Here is an 18,480-nt window from a genome sequence, read left to right on the forward strand (position 1 = left end):
TTCCCCCCCCCCCCCGCTGTATATCATCTGCACAGAGCCCCACAAAAAAGAATGAGCTGGCTTTCTTCCTCCAAACACTGTCCTGTTAAAAGCATTTCAGCACTGAAAACCTGGTTGCATCGATGCCAAGCAGTACCTTACGTTGGTGTGTCTTTTGACATACAAGTTGTGAAAGTTGTTGGTATTCTCCAGCTGTCCCGCTTTGGGTCCCTGCAGCCTCTGAATAATCTCCGCTTTCATCTCCATGGCTATGTGAGCAGGAAGTAAAGACAGCAGGAGACGTTCCTGGGTTGGGAAAAGGAAAGAGAGAAAAAGGCCAAACGGTAACTAAGTTTCAACAAAGGCAAATAGGCTAAGGAATATAGCCTTGTGTGACAGAGGACATTCAAAATACTGTTTTCCTAATGCAGCAAAATCAGAGAAGGGAGGTGAACTCTGCTCTAGAATGTTGAGCTTGAGTGACAGGCTACTCCTTTTATCTGATTGGCTAGTGCTAGCTGAGGAAGACTATATAGCCAGTCAGTGAGGCAGTTAATGTTCAGTAGGGTTCCGCTAAATAATCTTTCAATAATCTTTCAATTTATTGATCGCTCAATCCTTGCTGAGCTGCCGGCTCTGAGCGATTTACAGTCACTCATGTGTTGACACAGGACTGACAATGATGGGGGTAAGGGAGGACAACATATATAATTTTTAATCACACACACTTCGCAGTCGACAGAGAGTTTGGTCAGCTGTAAGCATCAGACATGTTCCGGCAGCATTCTTTAGTCGGCGTCGCTTGATGTCATCAGCATTTTTCTCAGCCGCAGCGCACCACTGCCACCGTCTGGCCGGAATGGCCCATTGCAGGCTTTTCTTTGATGCTGCGTAGATCTCTCTTGGCTTTTGATCTTACGCACGGACCTTCCGTTTGTTGGCTAACACTTCCCACCGGGGGGGTTAAGTGTGCCCACCCTCTCTAAGGAGTGGTACCCATTTTATCTACTCGCCGAAGCTTTCGAACCACTGGGTGGACGGTGAGCTGGGGATACGGCTGGTAGCTCACACCAGTGCGGGGCTCGAACTGACAGCAGTCCTGTTCAGCTCAGATGTTTAACCAGAGGATAAATCCCCTGTGCCACCACTCCCCCTTAAAGGGGTGGATGTCTGAAGAGCCTGACTAAAAGTCTGTCAGACAGCTTCACCTTTTGAATAAAGAGAGAGACTTCTGGTCTTAGCTGTGTTCAACATAACCTGAAGAAGAATTCCATCTAAGAATTCAGAGTCTAGTGTCAGCTAAAGCTGAGGTATGTTTTCACACAGACACCAAGAACTGGGGTTTGGCAAGGAGTGACTGGGCAGCAGGCTGAAGCTCCCCATCAGGCCAAAAGGAAAAGGATTATATTTTCAGAGAAGACATATAAGTCCTGTTGTGAAAGGAAACGGTTATAGACTACTCAGGGGAAAGAGGACGCACTGTGATTTCAGAAAAGGGGAACGGGTTTGATACACTAAAAGAGTGACCCTGTCCAGAAAACCTGAACAGTTCTTGGGAAACTAAATGCAGAAATATTGCAACTCAAACAAAACTACTCAGTCAACTATCCATCTCACTGATAACCGAGAATTTGTGAAAATAAACGGCCACAACACCATCTTGTCTGTCAACTGAAATATATATGGTTTTCAGAGGTCATTTCGGGGGGGAACGCGTTGAGGTGCAGAGGGCGGGGCACATGATGAAGCCCCGCCCCCTGCTTCCGGCCGCCCCGCTTCCGGCCCTCATTCAGCCAGGAGGAGGCAGGAGAAGAGGGAGGGTAAGTTACTTCCTCCCCGCCTCTCCCCACCCCTGCCTGCCTGGGGCCAGGGAGGGCCTTGGCGGGGCTTTCTCGCACTCCCGTTGGCCTTGCAGGTCCACCGCCGGGCCCCTGATGTCCGGGGGTGTGGCATATGCTAATGAGTTATGCTAATGAGTTCCCCTAGCTCTTTTTCTACGAAATGACCCCTGACGGTTTTACCAACAATGTTTACCTCAGCCTTTCCATTTCCTGACTACCCCATACCATCCCTGCCTACTCAATAGAATCTTCATTGTTGTTCACTGTTACGCAGTCTCCAGGGACATTTCAAGGGATCTAACAAGAGGGCTCCTGTTTCCTCCTGACCAGTTCCTGGGGTGGGCAAAAAGCCAAATCAGATTCTGTCACAGGGTGGGACATTCAGACTTATAAAGCCACAGATATTATCATGCTACTGGGGGCCAGCTACTAACAGTCTTGCACTTGAGGGTAAGATACAACATGTGGCAAGCCTGACGGTGTTATTACAGTGGAATGTCTCACAGCAAGGAGGTGGTGGTGGCTACAAGCATGGATGGCTTCAAGAGGGGATTAGATAAACATATGGAGCAGAGATCCATCAGTGGCTGTTAGCCACAAGGTATAGATAGGAACCCTCGGTCTGGGGAAGTGTGCTTCAGAAACCCACGATCCTGATCAGGCCAGGAGTTTCCAAAGCATGTGTACAAGGCTGCCAGCTCCCAGTTGGGAAATACCTTGAGATTTTGGTGGCAGAGCCTGAAAAGGGTGGGGTTTGGGAGGGGAGAGACATTAATGGGGTATAATGCCACAGAGTCTACCTTCCAAAGCGGCCATTTTTCCAGATGAACTGATCTCTGTCATCTGGAGATAAACTGTAATCCCAGGCAATCTCTAGTCATGAACCGGAGGCTGGCAACCGGAATACAAGGGGGTTTTAACATGTGCATGCGGCATCTGCACAGCTGAGGGAAACTGGTGGCACATATAGGAACATCTTTCCAGCAGTGTTCCCTCTAAGCTGAGTTAGTGTGAGCTAGCTCACAGGTTTTTAGCCTCCGGCTCACAAATTTCCGTCTTAGCTCAGGAAGGATGGGGCTCCAGAGCAAACTAATTTATGCAGTAGCCAAATCGCCCGCTCACAACTTTAATGCCAGTTGCTCACAAAGGAGAATTTTTGCGCAGAAAACAACACAGCTTAGAGGGAACATTGCTTTCCAGCACTCTAATTCCAGTGGTGCAAGAGGGTTGTTGTTGTTGTTCAGTCGCACAGTCGAGTCCGACTCTTTGCGACCCCATGGACCAGATCACGCCAGGCCCTCCTGTCTTCCGCCGTCCTCTGAAGTTGGCTCAATTTCATGTTCGTTGCATCGATGACACTGTCTAACCATCTCATCCTCTGCTGTCCCCGTCTTCTTTGACCTTCAATCTTTCCCAGCATCAGGGTCTTCTTCTCCAGGGAGTGCTCCCTTCTCATTGGGTGGCCAAAGTCTTTGAGCTTCAGTTTCATTATCTGACCTTCCAGGGAACAGTCAGGGTTGATTTCTTTTAGGATTGACTGATTTGATCTTCTTGCAGTCCAAGGGTGTTATGCCAACTTCTCCAGGAAATTCCTGGAGACCCAATCCAAGTTATCTACCAAGGAAAATTGGGTGTTTGTGGCTGTGCGTAAGTTCTATACCAGTCTATACAGAGGTCAGATGGCGAATGAGACGCTCGCTATATCCCAGGAAGTGAGACAACACGCTAGTCCTTAAATAAATGTTGTCTTTACTAAAGGTTTTTCATCAGGCATACAAAATCGGAATCATACAAATTCATACAAGCTCCTTAGTTACAAAAGTACATTAGAACAATTACAGCATAGAAAATAACAAAAGCATCAAAATGGGGAAGACACAATGGGGCACGGCTATACTCATCTGAGGTCCAGCTGAGGAAGAACTCCCCTCCTTGGAACGCTGGGCAGCCGAAAGCAGCAGCTTGTGAACTCCAAGGCACACAGGTAGGACCAGCCAAACCACGTGTGAGCTCTCTGGGTCGCGACTCCCGGAGAACTTAAGTAGTAGAGTCACTTGTAGCACCTTAGTGCACTGCTATGGGGAAGGTGGGTTAACCAGAGAGACAAAGGAGAGTTTCTCCTTAAATAAACTCTTTTTGGGGCATGTGCTATCCAGCCATAAACTATCAAACCCGTCCTCTAAACTATCACTACTGGATGAAGAGGGGGTGACGAGGGGATGACGAAGGGGATGACGCTCTCCTAAGGGGTGGTGGCAATATGCAGATCCTACTCCTACATCAAAGGTGCCTTTTGGCAAGGTGTGAATCTTCCGTTCCCATGGACACCTCTTGATTTGCAGATCTGGTTCCTGCTCCAAAGCCATAAACGCTATTGTCTTTAGATCTCCAAACCAGATTAAGGGAGTAGGGTCACTTGCTCTTTCCATTCCAAGAATGCCGGGGTTCGCTGGGGATTTTCCATAGCTCTCCAAGTGGGTGCAATGGCGCGGTGTCTTCTCCATCCCAAAGAGTCATGGGATACATTCCAGGGACGCACATGGTCCGTATGTGCAACGGCAGGCCCAGGCCAGCCTATTTCTAGGCAAGCATGAGATGCAGAACAAAGCAACACACAACATACAGCAATCCCTGAATACACAATGCATAGGTATTCAATGCTAGAGACACACATAAGCAGCATCACCACTATACAGAAATACAAACATAAGCTCATATCGTTACAAGGGACTCTCAAGAGTCTTCTCCAGCAAGAGGGAGGCCAAGGCAATTTCAAGAAATTCCCCCTCCTGCACCACTCTGAAGAACCAGCGTGGGGTACTGGTTAGAATGTCAGACCAGGATCTGGGAGACCCAGGTTTGTATTCCCACTCGTGCCATGGAACCTCTCGGGGTGAGTTCTGGCCAACTGCACACTCTCATCCTAACCTGCCTACACAGAGTTGTTGTGGGGTTAAATTGGAGAACAGGAGAACAGCAGAAGCCGATTTGGGTCCCTACTATGGAGAAAAGGCCGGTATAAATGAAGTATATAATATAAATAAATCAAAACTGTGGGTGGAGAGGAGAGCTGCACTTGTGGCCAGTGTTCCCTCTAGGCTGAGTTAGTGTGCGCTGGCTCACAGTTTTTTAGCCTCCGGCTCACACATTTTTGTCTTAGCTCAGGAAGGAGGGCTCCGGTGCAAACTAATTTATGCAGTAGCCAAATCACCTGCTCACAACTTTAATACCAATAGCTCACAAAGTAGAATTTTTTCTCACAGGGCTCCACAGCTTAGAGGGAACATTGCTGGCTGCCCTTCACTTCTTCCCCATTTAGGCCTGGCCAATGCTCCCTCTAAGCCAGGAGTGGCCAAACCGCCATTCGGGAGCCACGCGGGGCTCTTTCACACAGTCTAATGTTATGTTAATAACAAGCAAATTTGCATATTTTTCAATAAAAATGTGTGTGTGTGATATTCGTTGATGTCTTGTGGCTCTCAAACATCTGACACTTATTCGGTGTGGCTGTTAACATTAAGCAAGTCTGGCCACCCCTGTACGAAGCCTGTGGAGTCTTGTGAGCAAAAATTCCACTTTGTGAGCTCCTGGCGTTAAAGTGGGGAGCGAGCGATTTGGCTGCTGCATAAATCAGTTTGCTCTGGACGCAATGTTCCCTCTAAGCTGTGGAGTCTTGTGAGCAAAAATTCTACTTGGTGAGCGACTGGCATTAAAGTTGTGAACGAGTGATTTGGCCACTGCATAAATTAGTTTGCTCTGGAGCCATCCTTCCTGAGCTAAGATAAAAATGTGTGGTAAAGGTAAAGGTAAAGGTTCCCTTGCCCGAAAGCCAGTCGAATCCGACTCTAGGGTTGCGGTGCTCATCTCCGTTTCAAAGCCGAAGAGCAAGCACTGTCCGAAGACGTTTCCGTGGTCATGTGGCCAGCATGACTAAACACCAAGGCACACAGAACGCTGTTACCTTCCCACCAAAATTTATCTACTTGCAATTTCTTGCTTTCGAACTGCTAGGTTGGCAGGAGCTGGGACCAGAGACGGGAGCTCACTCCATCATGCGGCACCTGGGTCTCGAACTGCTGAACTACCGACCTTCCACAGCCTGCAGTTCAGCGTCTTAACCACTTGAGCCACTGCAGCTCCTCTCAAAAAATGTGTGAGCCGGAGGCTAAAAAGACTGTGAGCTAGCTCACACTCACTCAGCTTAGAGGGAACACTGCTCTGGAGCCATCCTTCCTGAGCGAAGTCAAAAATGTGTGAGCTAGCTCACGCTAACTTGGTTTAGAGGGAACACTGGCCCTGACTATCTCAGACTCCTCTATGCCTCTTGTTTGGGTCCTGACATTTGCATGTACGCAATGCATATGTATAAGAATCAGGACAGGAACAACAAGCAGTAGGCGGAGGAACTTGCATACCTGAGCTCCAAGCCGCAGGGTGGTGCAATCCCTCACAACCTATCTGGAGGTAGATTCAGGTAGTTGGTAGCCGTGTTGGTCTGAAGCAGCAGAAAAATGAGTCCAGAAACAACTTGAAGAGCGACAAGGTTCCATTCGAAGTAGAAGCTTTTGCGTGTTCGTCTTAAAGGTGCCACTGGACTTGAACTTTAATCTATCTGGAGGACACCATCCATCTGTGGTGCCTCTGTGCGGGCAGATTAACCCATCAGGACATCAGAAACCAAAGGGGGTTAAAAGGGTAAGCGGAAACGTATTTAATCAGGACAGGACTACACTTTATTGCGTTTGCCAACAGGCCTGGAGATAAAGGTCCTGCTTCTTTCAACAGAAGCTTAGTGTGTGGAAATGGGCACAGAAGTTCTTTACGGCACAGACGGCATTTTCTCCCTTGAGGAAGGTGGCAACCTGTAATTCTGCAATCCTTTCCTTCAGATTTTTTTTGTGTAACCCATTTCTTCCTAAATCGGGAAGCTGCAATTTGAAACAGAACGCTAACATGATGGAAAAGAAGATTAAGTCCATATGGTCAAAGCAATAGTATTCCCAGTAGTCATGTATGGCTGCGAGAGTTGGACTACCATGTTTCCCCGAAAATAAGACACTGTCTTATATTTATTTTTTCTCAAGAAGACACAGTAGGGCTTATACCACAAATGCATAGAAATCCTGCTAGGGCTTATTTTGGGGGTAGGTCTTATTTTCGGGGAAACAGGGTATAAGGAAGGCCGAGCGCTGAAGAATAGATTCTTTTGAACTATGGTGCTGGAGAAGACTCTTGAGAGTCCCTTGGACTGCAAGGAAATCAAATCAGTCAATCCTAAAATAAATCAACCCTGACTGTTCCCTGGAAGTCCAGATAATGAAACTGAAGCTCAAATGCTTTGGCCACCCAATGAGAAGGGAGCACTCCCTGGAGAAGACCCTGATGCTGGGAAAGACTGAAGGTCAAAGAAGATGGGGACGGCAAAGGATGAGATGGTTAGATAGTGTCATCGATGCAACGAACATGAAATTGAGCCAACTTCAGAGGACGGCGGAAGACAGGAGGGCCTGGCGGGATCTGGTCCATGGGGTCGCGAAGAGTCGGACTCGACTGTGCGACTGAACAACAACAACAACTGCTTTGCTACTGAACCCTGCCTCTGGGCTTACCAAGCTGGTGTTATCTCCAGCCGGGGGTGGGGGGAGGACAAGGGGTGACCCAAGGGCTGGATCTGGCCGCTGCTCTAGACCTTGAGGATCCTTCCCTTTTTACCACTCTGTACCTCGCAAATAGGCTGCCAATCTATAGGTGAGCCTTGGAGCTCTCCCAGAATCATATCTCTTGACTACAGAGATCAGCCCCCCTAGAGAAAACGGCTGTTTGGAGGCATGAACTTTATGGTATTACATCCCTCTGAGGCCCCTCCCCGCCAAAAAACCCTGCCCTTCCTAGGCTCCACCCTGAAATCTCCAGGAATTTTCCAGCCCAGAGTTGGCAACCCTGCTTGCATGCCAAGGCAAAGGCTCTTTAAATCAATCCCGCAGCAGCATGATCAGAGCCCCGGCCAAGCCCTCTATCTGATGACCCACCCACCCTTTATCCTTTATCTTTTCACAGTACATAAGAAGAGACACTCCAGAAGTTGCTCACTGGCGGTGGCCGCAACCTCTCTGTAATGTATTCAATAAGCGGCCATTGAATGCATAATGTGTGATGAAAACATCTAATTGAAATGTTATGTTGAGCTTCGTCCTGGGCTAGGATCCAAATCCATCCAATCGCATTGCTAGCGCAGGAAGCACCTAGCCAATCACCTTACAGCAAGCTCCCTGAGCGGGAACGTCCGTGATTGGTCCTTATATGAACAACTGTATTGGTTGGTATTTGTACAGTGGGTGTGGCTACATTAGCCGGGAGAGTTTAAAAGCAGGACAACTGCAATGTAAAAGCTGAACTGTTCTGTTCTGGCTATCAGATGTTGATCCGTGTTGGGAGTTGTGTTCGAGCTGAAGAATAAAGTTGTGTTCTTGCTGAATCACTCTCCGACTGCTTTGTTAAGCGAGCGACTTAACACTCTCTGCCACTGAAGTACCTCATTTGGGCCTCTGCCAAAGCATCTGCTCACTCAGAGGAGGAAAAGAGGATGTAAAAGCCCACCTATGCCCATATCACACAGTTTGGAGCCAACTGAATGAGATCATGAGGGTGTTTCAGTGGAAGGAGCCAAGACTATTGGTCTCACATCATTCATTCCGTTCAAAATATGTCCCTCATATCTCCAGTCTTGCTTCCCACCGGCATCACTTTTGTGTCATTTTGGGGCCAGGCGTTGTGATTTTTGGGGGGCCAGGACTTATGATTTTTCAGGTGATATTTTAAGAAGGGTGTGGGATCTGACTGCTAACACAGCAATATATTCATTCTCACTGATTTGGAACGAGGGCCTTTTTTCCTGGATTCATTCCGCAGGGCAAGTTAAAAACCCTTTTCATTCTAGTAAAGGGAGGATTTGCTTCCGTTACACCTCATGTGTTCCACTTGGTTACCTCGTTCATTTCAGCTTGTCACAGCCTGTGAGTCCTTTTCCTGAGCCCATGATTATTATTAAGATCCTGCCTCCCCCCTGAAAATGATTCTCAGATTCCAACACCGCCTCCTGCTCGAATCTTTCAAAACATCTCATGATGCAAAGCACTCAAAATGAGCCTGGCCAATTATGCTTGTCAATGTCAAATTCAAGCATGATATCTTGAAATTGCCTGCATTTATTTTCTGCAACAGTTTATCAATGGGGAACACAGTTGTTGTTTTTTTAAATAGAATAGTTCAAATGTGCACTAGAAGGGGTGTGTGTGTGTATAAAATTTCATAGTATGAATTGCACATACATTTATATTTATCACAAGAGACTGCAAAGGCAGAGACAGAAATAGCACACATGCATTAATTCCACATTTCAGCAACACCCTGGAAGCAAGCTGGGGTACAGGCAGCATATCCAAATTAGGAGACTTCTATGGGAAAACAGGCCAGGGGGTGGATCCTGCTATCTAGAATAACAGAATCATAAAGTTGGAAGGGACCTCCAGGGTCATGTTGTCCAAGCTCCTGCACAAGGCAGGAAATTCACAAATACCCCACCCACACACACACACAATCCCAGTGACTCCTGTTCCATGCCCAGAAGATGGCAAAAAACCTTCCAGGATCTCTGGCCAAACTGGCCTGGAGAAAATTCCCTCCTGACACCAAAGTGGCTATCAGCATTTCCCTGGGCATGTAAGAAAGGGCCACAAGAACTAAGCATTGATGCAACCCTTCCTGCCCTCCCTCTCAGGAGCTGCCCAGGTTCACAGAATCAGCATTGCTGTCAGATGGCCATCTAGCCTCTGTTTGAGAACCTCCAAAGAAGGAGAGCCCACCACCTCCCGAGGAAGCCTCTTCCACTGAGGAACCGTATGACAGCCCTTCAAGTACTTGAAGATGGTTGTTAGATCATCTCTCAGCCATCTCCTCTCTAGGCTAAACATAACCAGCTCCTTCAACCTTTCCTCATACGATTTGGTCTCCAGACCCCTCACCATCTTCATTGCCCTCCTCTATATCCTTCTTATATTGTGGTGCCCAAAACTGAACACGATACTCTAGGTGAGGTCTAACCAGAGCAGAGTAAAGCGATACCATCACTTCACGTGATCTAGACACTATACTTCTGTTGATGCAGCCCAAAATCGCATTTGCCCTTTTAGCTACTGCATCGCACTGCTGACTCATGTTCAGTGTATCATCTACGAAGACCCCTAGATCCTCTTTGCACATACTACTGCCAAGACAAGTCTCCTCCATCCTATGATTATGCATTTGATTTTTCCTACCTAAATGCAGAACTTTACATTTATCCCCACTGAAATTCATTTTATTTGTTTTAGCCATGTTTTCCAGCCTGTCAAGATCATCCTGTATCCTGACTCTGTCTTCTACCGTATTTGATACCCCTCCCAATTTAGTATCATCTGCACATTTAATAAGCATTCCCTCTATCCCTACATCCAAATCATATATAAAGATGTTGAAGAAAACAGGTCCCAGGACAGATCCCTGAGGCACTCTACTCATCACTCCTCTCCAAGAGGATGAGGAACCATTCACAAGCACTCTTTGGGTGTGATCTGTCAACCAATTACAGATCCACCTAACAGTAATAGGATCCAACCCACCTTTTACCAACTTGTCAACAAGAATATTATATGAAGCCTTATCAAAAGCCTTGCTGAAATCAAGATAAACTATGTCTGCAGCATTCTCATGATCCAGTAAGGCAGTAACTTTCTCAAAAAAAAAGAGATAAGGTTAGTCTGACATGACTTGTTCTTGAGAAACCCATGCTGGCTCTTAGTAATCACAGCCATCCTTTCTAAATGCTCAAGGACTGACTGATTTGTTCTAAAAAATGTTCAGGTATAGACATCAAGCTGATGGGTCGGTAGTTACCCGGACCCTCCCTTTTCCCTTTCTTGAGGTTTGCAGATCTTCACTGTGTTCCTGCCCTGGTCTCTTCCAACCTGCTAGAGGGAAGGGGCAGTGGTAAAGATTCACATCTGCTTGTGTTTTCTGGAAGGACAGGGGAACAGATAGGACTAGAATCAAAGACCTTCTCAGTCTGTGTTTTGCCATCCCTGATTGCAAGCCATCTGCGACTACATCCAAACCACAAGATATCATAGCTCCGCTGTATACCATATTGTTCAGGCCACACCTGGAGTACAGCATGCAGTTCTGGAGGCCTCACTTCAAAAAGAATGTGGACAGAATGCAGCGGGTGCAGAAGAGAGTGATGAGGATGCCGTGACAAGGAAAGGCTGAGAGACTTGGGAATGCTATGTCTGGAGAAGAGGAGGTTGATGGGGGACATGATTTTTCTCTTGAAGTATTTGAAAGGCTGTCACTTAGAGGAGGGCAGGGAGCTGTTCCTGTTGGCAGCAGAGGAGAGGACTTATTGTACAGGTCTTTGCCCACCCAAGCCAGTCCAGGAATGGGAAGAATCCAGTACTTTTCAGTTCATTAAACAACAAACCACGAGATGGTGTATACCCTCTCTGGTTTTTACAACAATTTGCCACCAGAACCTCTTTTCACTAGTCCCTGCCTTTCCTAAGGGAGAGATTCAAACCCTTACTTGGCATCTGGGACAGAACACACTAGCAACTAAATCTAGAGATGCACACTTTTACTCTCCAATGTTAGCGTATATGATGAGCATTTAGGCACAAGACTCAGACTTGGAATTCAGTTACAACATCAGAGACAAATTAGCAATAAGAAGGATCTGTATTCAGTACAGAGCTTAGCATAGACCACCAGAGATTACAAAAATAACAAAGGCTAGGGCTGTTTGCCTTAACATTAATGATTCATAGTTACCAAGTCAGAACATCCACAGTCCAGGATAGTCCAAGGGATTTTGAAGGGAAATCCCATCTTTGCACATCCTTGTGCTCCAGTTCACAAAGCAACTCTTTGTCTCTCAAGAGGCAGCATTTCAGGTGCAATAAAACAGACAACTTCATGGTCCACGTGACTAGTCGCATGTGGGCCAGAAAGTGGAGCCATGAGGTCTGGCGTTTGGCATGAAAATGTGAAAGAATGTGGGTTTATGGCATGGCTATTGAGGCCATGTAGCCTCACCAATTGGCTTGCAACAGAAAACAAGACACAGCATGTTATCAAAAGACATCACTGGAGAAGGCATGTGGATATAGAAAGCAGAAAGCAATTTTTCTATACACTTATGATAATAGGTTTAAATTATGGGCAGGAAGGTACCGGGTGGATATTAGGAAAATGTTCTTTACAGTAAGTGGAGTTCAGCAGTGGAGTTGGCTGCCTAGAGAGGTTGCAAGTTACCCCTCACGGGCAGTCCATTTTCAACCTTTATTGGCATAAAATATGCTGATTGTAATTAATCAAGAATAAATACAAAGGTCTGACAGATTATAAGAACAGAGGCATAGAACAGTTAATTAAGATAGTGACCAATAATATGGACCAATTATGTATTTAAACCCATAAAACATCAGAAACAAATAGGGAAAATAAGCGTCCAACAATTAATTAATTTGCTTGGATTTGTACCCCGCCCTCCCCGCCAAGGCAGGCTCAGGGCGGCTAACATCATAAAAACACAGTAATAATAAATATATAGGTATCTAAAACAGTTCATTAAAACTAACTTACATCATATTAAAGTGCTAGCAGCTAACTTATAATATTAAAGATGGCCTCATACACTGTAGGTTCACTTGACACTCTGTAGGTTCACTAGACATTCAGCTTGATGGTCTTTCTCAGTTTCGGTCGGTGAGCACAGGCTATCAGTAGTAGACCAGGCACCAGGCTGGCTATGATGGTAGCGGTGGTGGAGGCTCCTAGCTGAAAGCCTGGTGGAAGAGCTCCGTCTTGCAGATCCTGTGGAACTGTAAGAGGTCCCGCATGGCCCTGATCTCTTCCGGGAGCTCATTCCACCAGTATGGAGCCGCCACTGAGGAAGCTCTGGCCCTGGTTACAACTAACCTGGCATCCTTGGGACCTGGAAAAGCCAGTCAGCTTTGTGACCCTGAACGAAGTGCTCTCTGGGCCCTGGGGTATATATGGGGAAAGGCAGTCCCTCAGGTATGTCCCTCACCCTGACTCAGTAACTGATGGTCGACCGTGTCGAACGCCACCGACAGGTCTAGCAACAGCAGTACTGCTAATCCACCCCAATCCAGATACCTCCAAAGATCGTCTGTGAGGGCGACCAGTCCCGGGCGAAAACCGGACCGGAAGGGATCTAAAATGGAAGCATCATCCAAAAAGCTCTGTAGCTGCATTGCCACAGCCCTCTCTATTATTTTGCCCAGATAGGGCAAATTGGACACCAGCCGGTAGTTGGCCAATTCGGCTGGGTCCAAAGATGGCTTCTTCAAGAGAATATGCACCACCGCCTCCTTGAGCACCCCAGGAAACAGTCCCTCTGTGAGGGACTTGCTGACAATTTCCCTTAGGGCGTCACCCAACCCCTCACAGCTAGCTTTAATCAGTCATGATGGGCACGGGTCCAGGCAGCATGTGGTGGGGTGTACAGCCGAAAGCAATTTGTCGACTTCCTCAAGGCTGAGCTGTAATGTGTTTGGACTTAATTTTACAAGCTTCAACTAAAAATTTGGCAACACATGTAGTGATTGAGGACTGACATCTTCTAAAAGATAAATTAAACTGTTTCCCTTAACGAAGACACTATGCTAGAGGTATTTAGACAGGAATTGTTTATGTTGTAAAGCAAGGAGGAGACACTCTAAAATGATATGAGAAAATGAATCAAGAGTACCTCATTCACAAGGACAAAGCCTATTTTGAGAAGGTATTTGCCTAAATCTACCAAAAAGGACTACCGATGGGAAAGCTTTTAAACAGGCCAAAGTAAAGGCCTGGCGATGGAAGGGGGAGTCCACTGGCAGTCTTCAAGGAGTGGCTGGATGGATACTTGTCAGGCTGGATGAACACTTGCTCTAGGCTGATCCTGCACTGAGCAGGAGGTTGGACTAGATGGCCTGTATGGCCCTTTCCAATTATATGACTCTACAGAGAGAACTCTGAAATACCCTGTAATGATTCCGTGTTTTATATGTGTGTGTGTCTTTTTACAAGTTTAGTTGCATGGCTGTGTGATAGTCTAGAGTGGTTGAAACAGGCGAGTGGTGTGATTGGTGATTGGCAGAAAGGGGGAGAAGCTTTGGAAGAAAAAATTAGTGGATGAACGGGTTTGGTCAGTCAAGAGTGACAGTTGAAGGAGGACAGTTGATGAAGACGGTGGTTGTTAGGAGTGAGGTCTGAGGTCTAAGGGAGAGAGACAGTCTTGTGTGTGATACAAGAGTTAGTTATGTGTATGAAGAAAAGATGAATGTATAAGGAAACAAAAGTTATATAAAAAGTCTGAGTGACAGGCTAAAGTGAAACAGTAAACGTTTATGGCCTTAAGGAAAAAAGTGTTACAAAGTTACATGCCAAGATCCCTGACAGTGAGAGAGAAAAGAGTGTTGGAAATCATTTGGAATTGTTCAGTATTTACCCTTTCCTAGTTACAGTGTTCTACCATATTATTTACGAATTATATCAATAAATCTACTTTTATTTAAGATGCCAGCTCTGAAAGAAATAATTTCTCAGGAACCACATTAGTACCTAGAAAGCCTTAAAACCGACCTACCTACCCAGTGATAGAAATAGTATAGTATACAGGTTTGGAAAGCCTTAAATTTCCTGGTTGCAGCCGGATATACACAGTAAAACAAAACATAAAGAACCCTTTTAAAGGGAAACCAGACCTCCCCAGAAAGGGGTCGTCACATACCCGTATTGTTCCCTCAGGTTCCAAGGCAGCTCTGCCTACCAATGTTCCCTCTAAGCTGAGGAAATAAATAGGTACCACTTCGGTGAGAAGGGAACAGTGTTCCGTGTGCCTTGGTGTTTAGTCATGCCGACCACATGACCACGGAAACATCTTCGGACAGCGCTGGCTCTTCGGCTTTGAAACGGAGATGAGCACCGCAACCCTAGAGTCGGACTCGACTGGCTTTCGAGCAAGGGAACCTTTACCTTTACCTTTTTCACTGATTCCCCCCTCCCTCCACAGCAATGGACTATATCAAAAGAAAAACTGTAATGACATAAGAGCCTTAATGTTCCTTTTATCTTCTACTATGAACTCAGGTAAGTGGGGGGAAAGGACAGGAAAACTAATCCCATCTCTTCTGCATTTGGGTGGAAATTGCTGCAAACAACACCCTTAAGTAGGCTTCAGAAGAGCTCTTCTTCCCTCCTGGCCTGATCAATGTGCATTTCAGCACAGGCGACGAGAGGGGAAAAACAACAACAGAAGACAGGAGCACAAGGAAAGGTCAGTGAATTCCTGAGAGAAGAGCTTTACCTGCTGCCGCTTCTCAAATTCCAACTTGATGCGGGACTTGATGCAGTTGCAGGTGTCCTGATAGGTCTGCTGTAGCGCGAGCTCCATCAACTGCTTGTGGTAGGCTCCAGCGAGATTCCCGCAGATAAAAATGATCACGTTGGCCAGAATCTAAGCACAAAACATAAGGAGGAGGCCTCCATCAGCGAGAGAGACATATGCTATCCCAAATTATAATAATAATAATAATAATAATAATAATACCTTTCGATTTATTGATCGCTCATCCTGCAGAGCTGCTGGCTCTGAGCGATTTACAGTTACACAGGTTTTCACAAGGGACTAACAATGTTTCATAGGGTAAGGGAGGACAACATATAATTCTTTAAATCGCAAACTTTTGCAGCCGGCGGGGATTTTGTTCAGCTGTAAGCTTCAGGCGTGTTCCGGATGGCATTCACTTTTTCGGCGTGGCTAGATGACGTCAGTTCTTCCAGGACTGCTTTTTTGAGTCGTAGTGCCACATTGCCACCGCCTGGCCAGATTGGCTCATTACAGGCTTCTTAATGCCGAAGAGGTCTTTTTTCCAGGCTTCCGAGCTGGACCTTCCGTTCGCTGGCTAACACCTCCCCCACGGGGGTTTAGTGTGCCCACCCTCTCTAAGGAGCGGTACCCTTTTTATCTACTCGCCGAAGCTTTCGAACCGCTGGGTGGACGGCGAGCTGGGGACAAGGCTAGTAGCTCACACCAGCACGGGGCTAGAACTGACAGCAGCTCTGTTCAGTTCAGATGTTACCTTTAGGAGATGTTTTTAAACAAAACATAGTCCTAAACCCTCACAATTATTGTCCCAAAAACCTACCGAACAAACTTCATTTGAGACTCTGGGTACAAATTGTAAAACAGGGAACACTCCTAGCACTGCAGGGAGTGGTAAAAGGAAAGCTTTTAAGCTCTTTTCCTCTGTGGATGGCCTGCGCACATGCACAGTCCCATGTGGGACTGCGCAAAAGCTATGAAGATGGACACTGCAGTTACATCCTGGAGATAATGCTCCTCATCAAACAGGTCATCATTCTTTCTCAGTATTTGCGCTCTCCTCCCAGGGTATTAGGAGCTGCGGTGGCTCAAGTGGTTAAGACGCTGAACTGCAGGCTGTGGAAGGTCGGTAGTTCAGCAGTTCGAGACCCGGGTGCTGCATAACGGAGTGAGCTCCCGTCTCTAGTTCCAGCTCCTGCCAACCTAGCAGTTCGAAAGCAAGAAATTGCAAGTAGATAAATAAGTACCACTTTGGTGGGAAGGGAACAGCGTTCCGTGCACCTTGGTGTTTAGTCATGCCGGCCACATGACCACGGAAACGTCTTCAGATGCCGAAGAGCCAGCGCTGTCCGAAGACGTTTCCGTGGTCATGTGGCCGGCATGACTAAACACCAAGGTGCACGGAACGCTGTTCCCTTCCCACCAAAGTGGTACTTATTTATCTACTTGCAATTTCTTGCTTTCGAACTGCTAGGTTGGCAGGAGCTGGAACTAGAGATGGGAGCTCACTCTGTCATGCGGCACCCTGGGTCTTGAACTGCTGAACTACCGACCTTCCACAGCCTGCAGTTCAGCATCTTAACCACTTGAGCCACCGCAGCTTCAATGATGTAACACGGGCTACATCATCTAAATTGTTTTTTTCCTGTGTGCTTGAGTGTGTGTGTTTTTTTAATACATCTGTTTATATTTCATTGTGCTGTGAGCCCTCCTGAGAACATTTGGGCTGCAGAGCGGGATACAAATTGTTGACGTAAATAATAAAATAGTCCCCATATTTAAATGGAGTTGTCTCCTTTCCTAGTGAAATACATTATCATAAGTTCCTTGGGACCTGTCTTCTTTATTAATGTTGCTTTGAAAAAGGTGTGACATACCATTTCATAAAAATAAATTATGTAGGGGGGGAACGGCTGAAAGCTACATGGTGCTCTTCGACATCTCCCAACATTTCAAGAACACTCCTCTTTGGATCGCAAGCTCTTCCTCGGCTGTATTTGACCAGGCTCTTTATTCATTTACGTTAGTATATCAATACAAGGATTTCCACACCAGCAGACTCCCCCTTTGTAGCAAGGCCCCTCTGATGGAGAGATGGGAGGTTACAAAAGAGGGGTGGACAGGCCTGCTCGTGCCTGTGGCTTCATCAAAACAATCATCTATACACAGAAGAGGAATTCCTCTCCAGGGTTCCAATTCCACAGGCTTACTTCTAACTTGCCAAGCCTGCGAGAGCATTGGAGTCAGACATTTTCATTACACAGAAAGTCAAATCCCATGCTTCCTTCTGTCCCTAAAAATGTGAAACAGAAGTTCATGCATATTCTGTGCGCCAGCTAAAGTAACATCTTTCATGGCAGAAATGCCACTGAACATGACATGTGTGCTGAAATCCCTTTCTCTCACACAACATGTAGGTAGGATCACCTGGTGTCACTGGGTTGGACCCCACAGAAGACTTCTACAGAGAGAAGGGGGGAAATTTCCACAGATTCCTTTTTTCCCTTTAGACCTCCCACTCCGCTGTTCTGTTCCAGGTGTGGGGGGGAGCAATATTTCATGAGATATTTGAGGCAGCAGAGTATAAAAGGGGGAGGAGAGAAAATCACAATCTGAAGATAAAAATTGCCTCCATTTCTGGAAATTTCTGTTTGATCCAAGCCATCGTGTGTTTTTCTGCACCTCCTCTCCACACCACTGGCTTTTTCTTGTGAGGGGGTGGGAAAATATATGGAAGGATGTCACAACACAAGGCAAATCTACACGTTACAGAAAAAAGGGGATAAAGTTGACAGCTGCCTGGAGGAACAGGAAGTAGAAGATGACCTCTCCCTAACACATTTGACAGTATTTTGATGTCCATGTGGCTTTAACTTGTTTCTGATTTGTCAAGCTTTTTTTAAAAAAATGGTTAGGGATCAGATCTGTGTGACAGACTGCACTTTAAATGCTTAATAAGTGTTGTGTAAACATGTAATGGACTGTGAAAGGTTAATGCCTCACAGAGCCAGAGAGCCTTGAGTGACAGGCTGCTCAAAGGAATTTGATTGGTTAACATGAGTTGAGAAGAAAGACTTGGGAACTGACTACTGAAGAGAACTCAGTGGAAAGTTTAACTCTGACTGAGAAGAGTTTAGCTCTGACTGAAAACAGGTTCTTAATGACTGAGAACAGGAGCAGTTTAGCGCTGACCGAGAACAGTCTAGCCCTGACTGAGGAGAGTGTAGGACTGACTGA

At 46.3% G+C, this 18,480-nt stretch overlaps 1 protein-coding gene across 1 annotated transcript in view; it reads right to left on the reverse strand.

Moving 5' to 3' along the window:
* ADCY2 (adenylate cyclase 2 (brain)) overlaps positions 1-18,480 on the reverse strand; it is a 200,078-nt gene that overhangs the window by 119,352 nt on the left and 62,246 nt on the right. The window contains exons 3-4 of the mRNA XM_015409355.1: positions 15,226-15,375; positions 137-285 (exon numbers count right to left, since the gene is read on the reverse strand). Coding sequence (XP_015264841.1) covers positions 137-285; positions 15,226-15,375 — 299 coding nt within the window. The remainder of the gene's footprint in view (positions 1-136; positions 286-15,225; positions 15,376-18,480) is intronic.

The sequence above is a fragment of the Gekko japonicus genome, unplaced genomic scaffold, assembly GCF_001447785.1.
Source record: "Gekko japonicus isolate JY-2015 unplaced genomic scaffold, Gekko_japonicus_V1.1 scaffold707, whole genome shotgun sequence".
NCBI lineage: Eukaryota > Metazoa > Chordata > Lepidosauria > Squamata > Gekkonidae > Gekko > Gekko japonicus.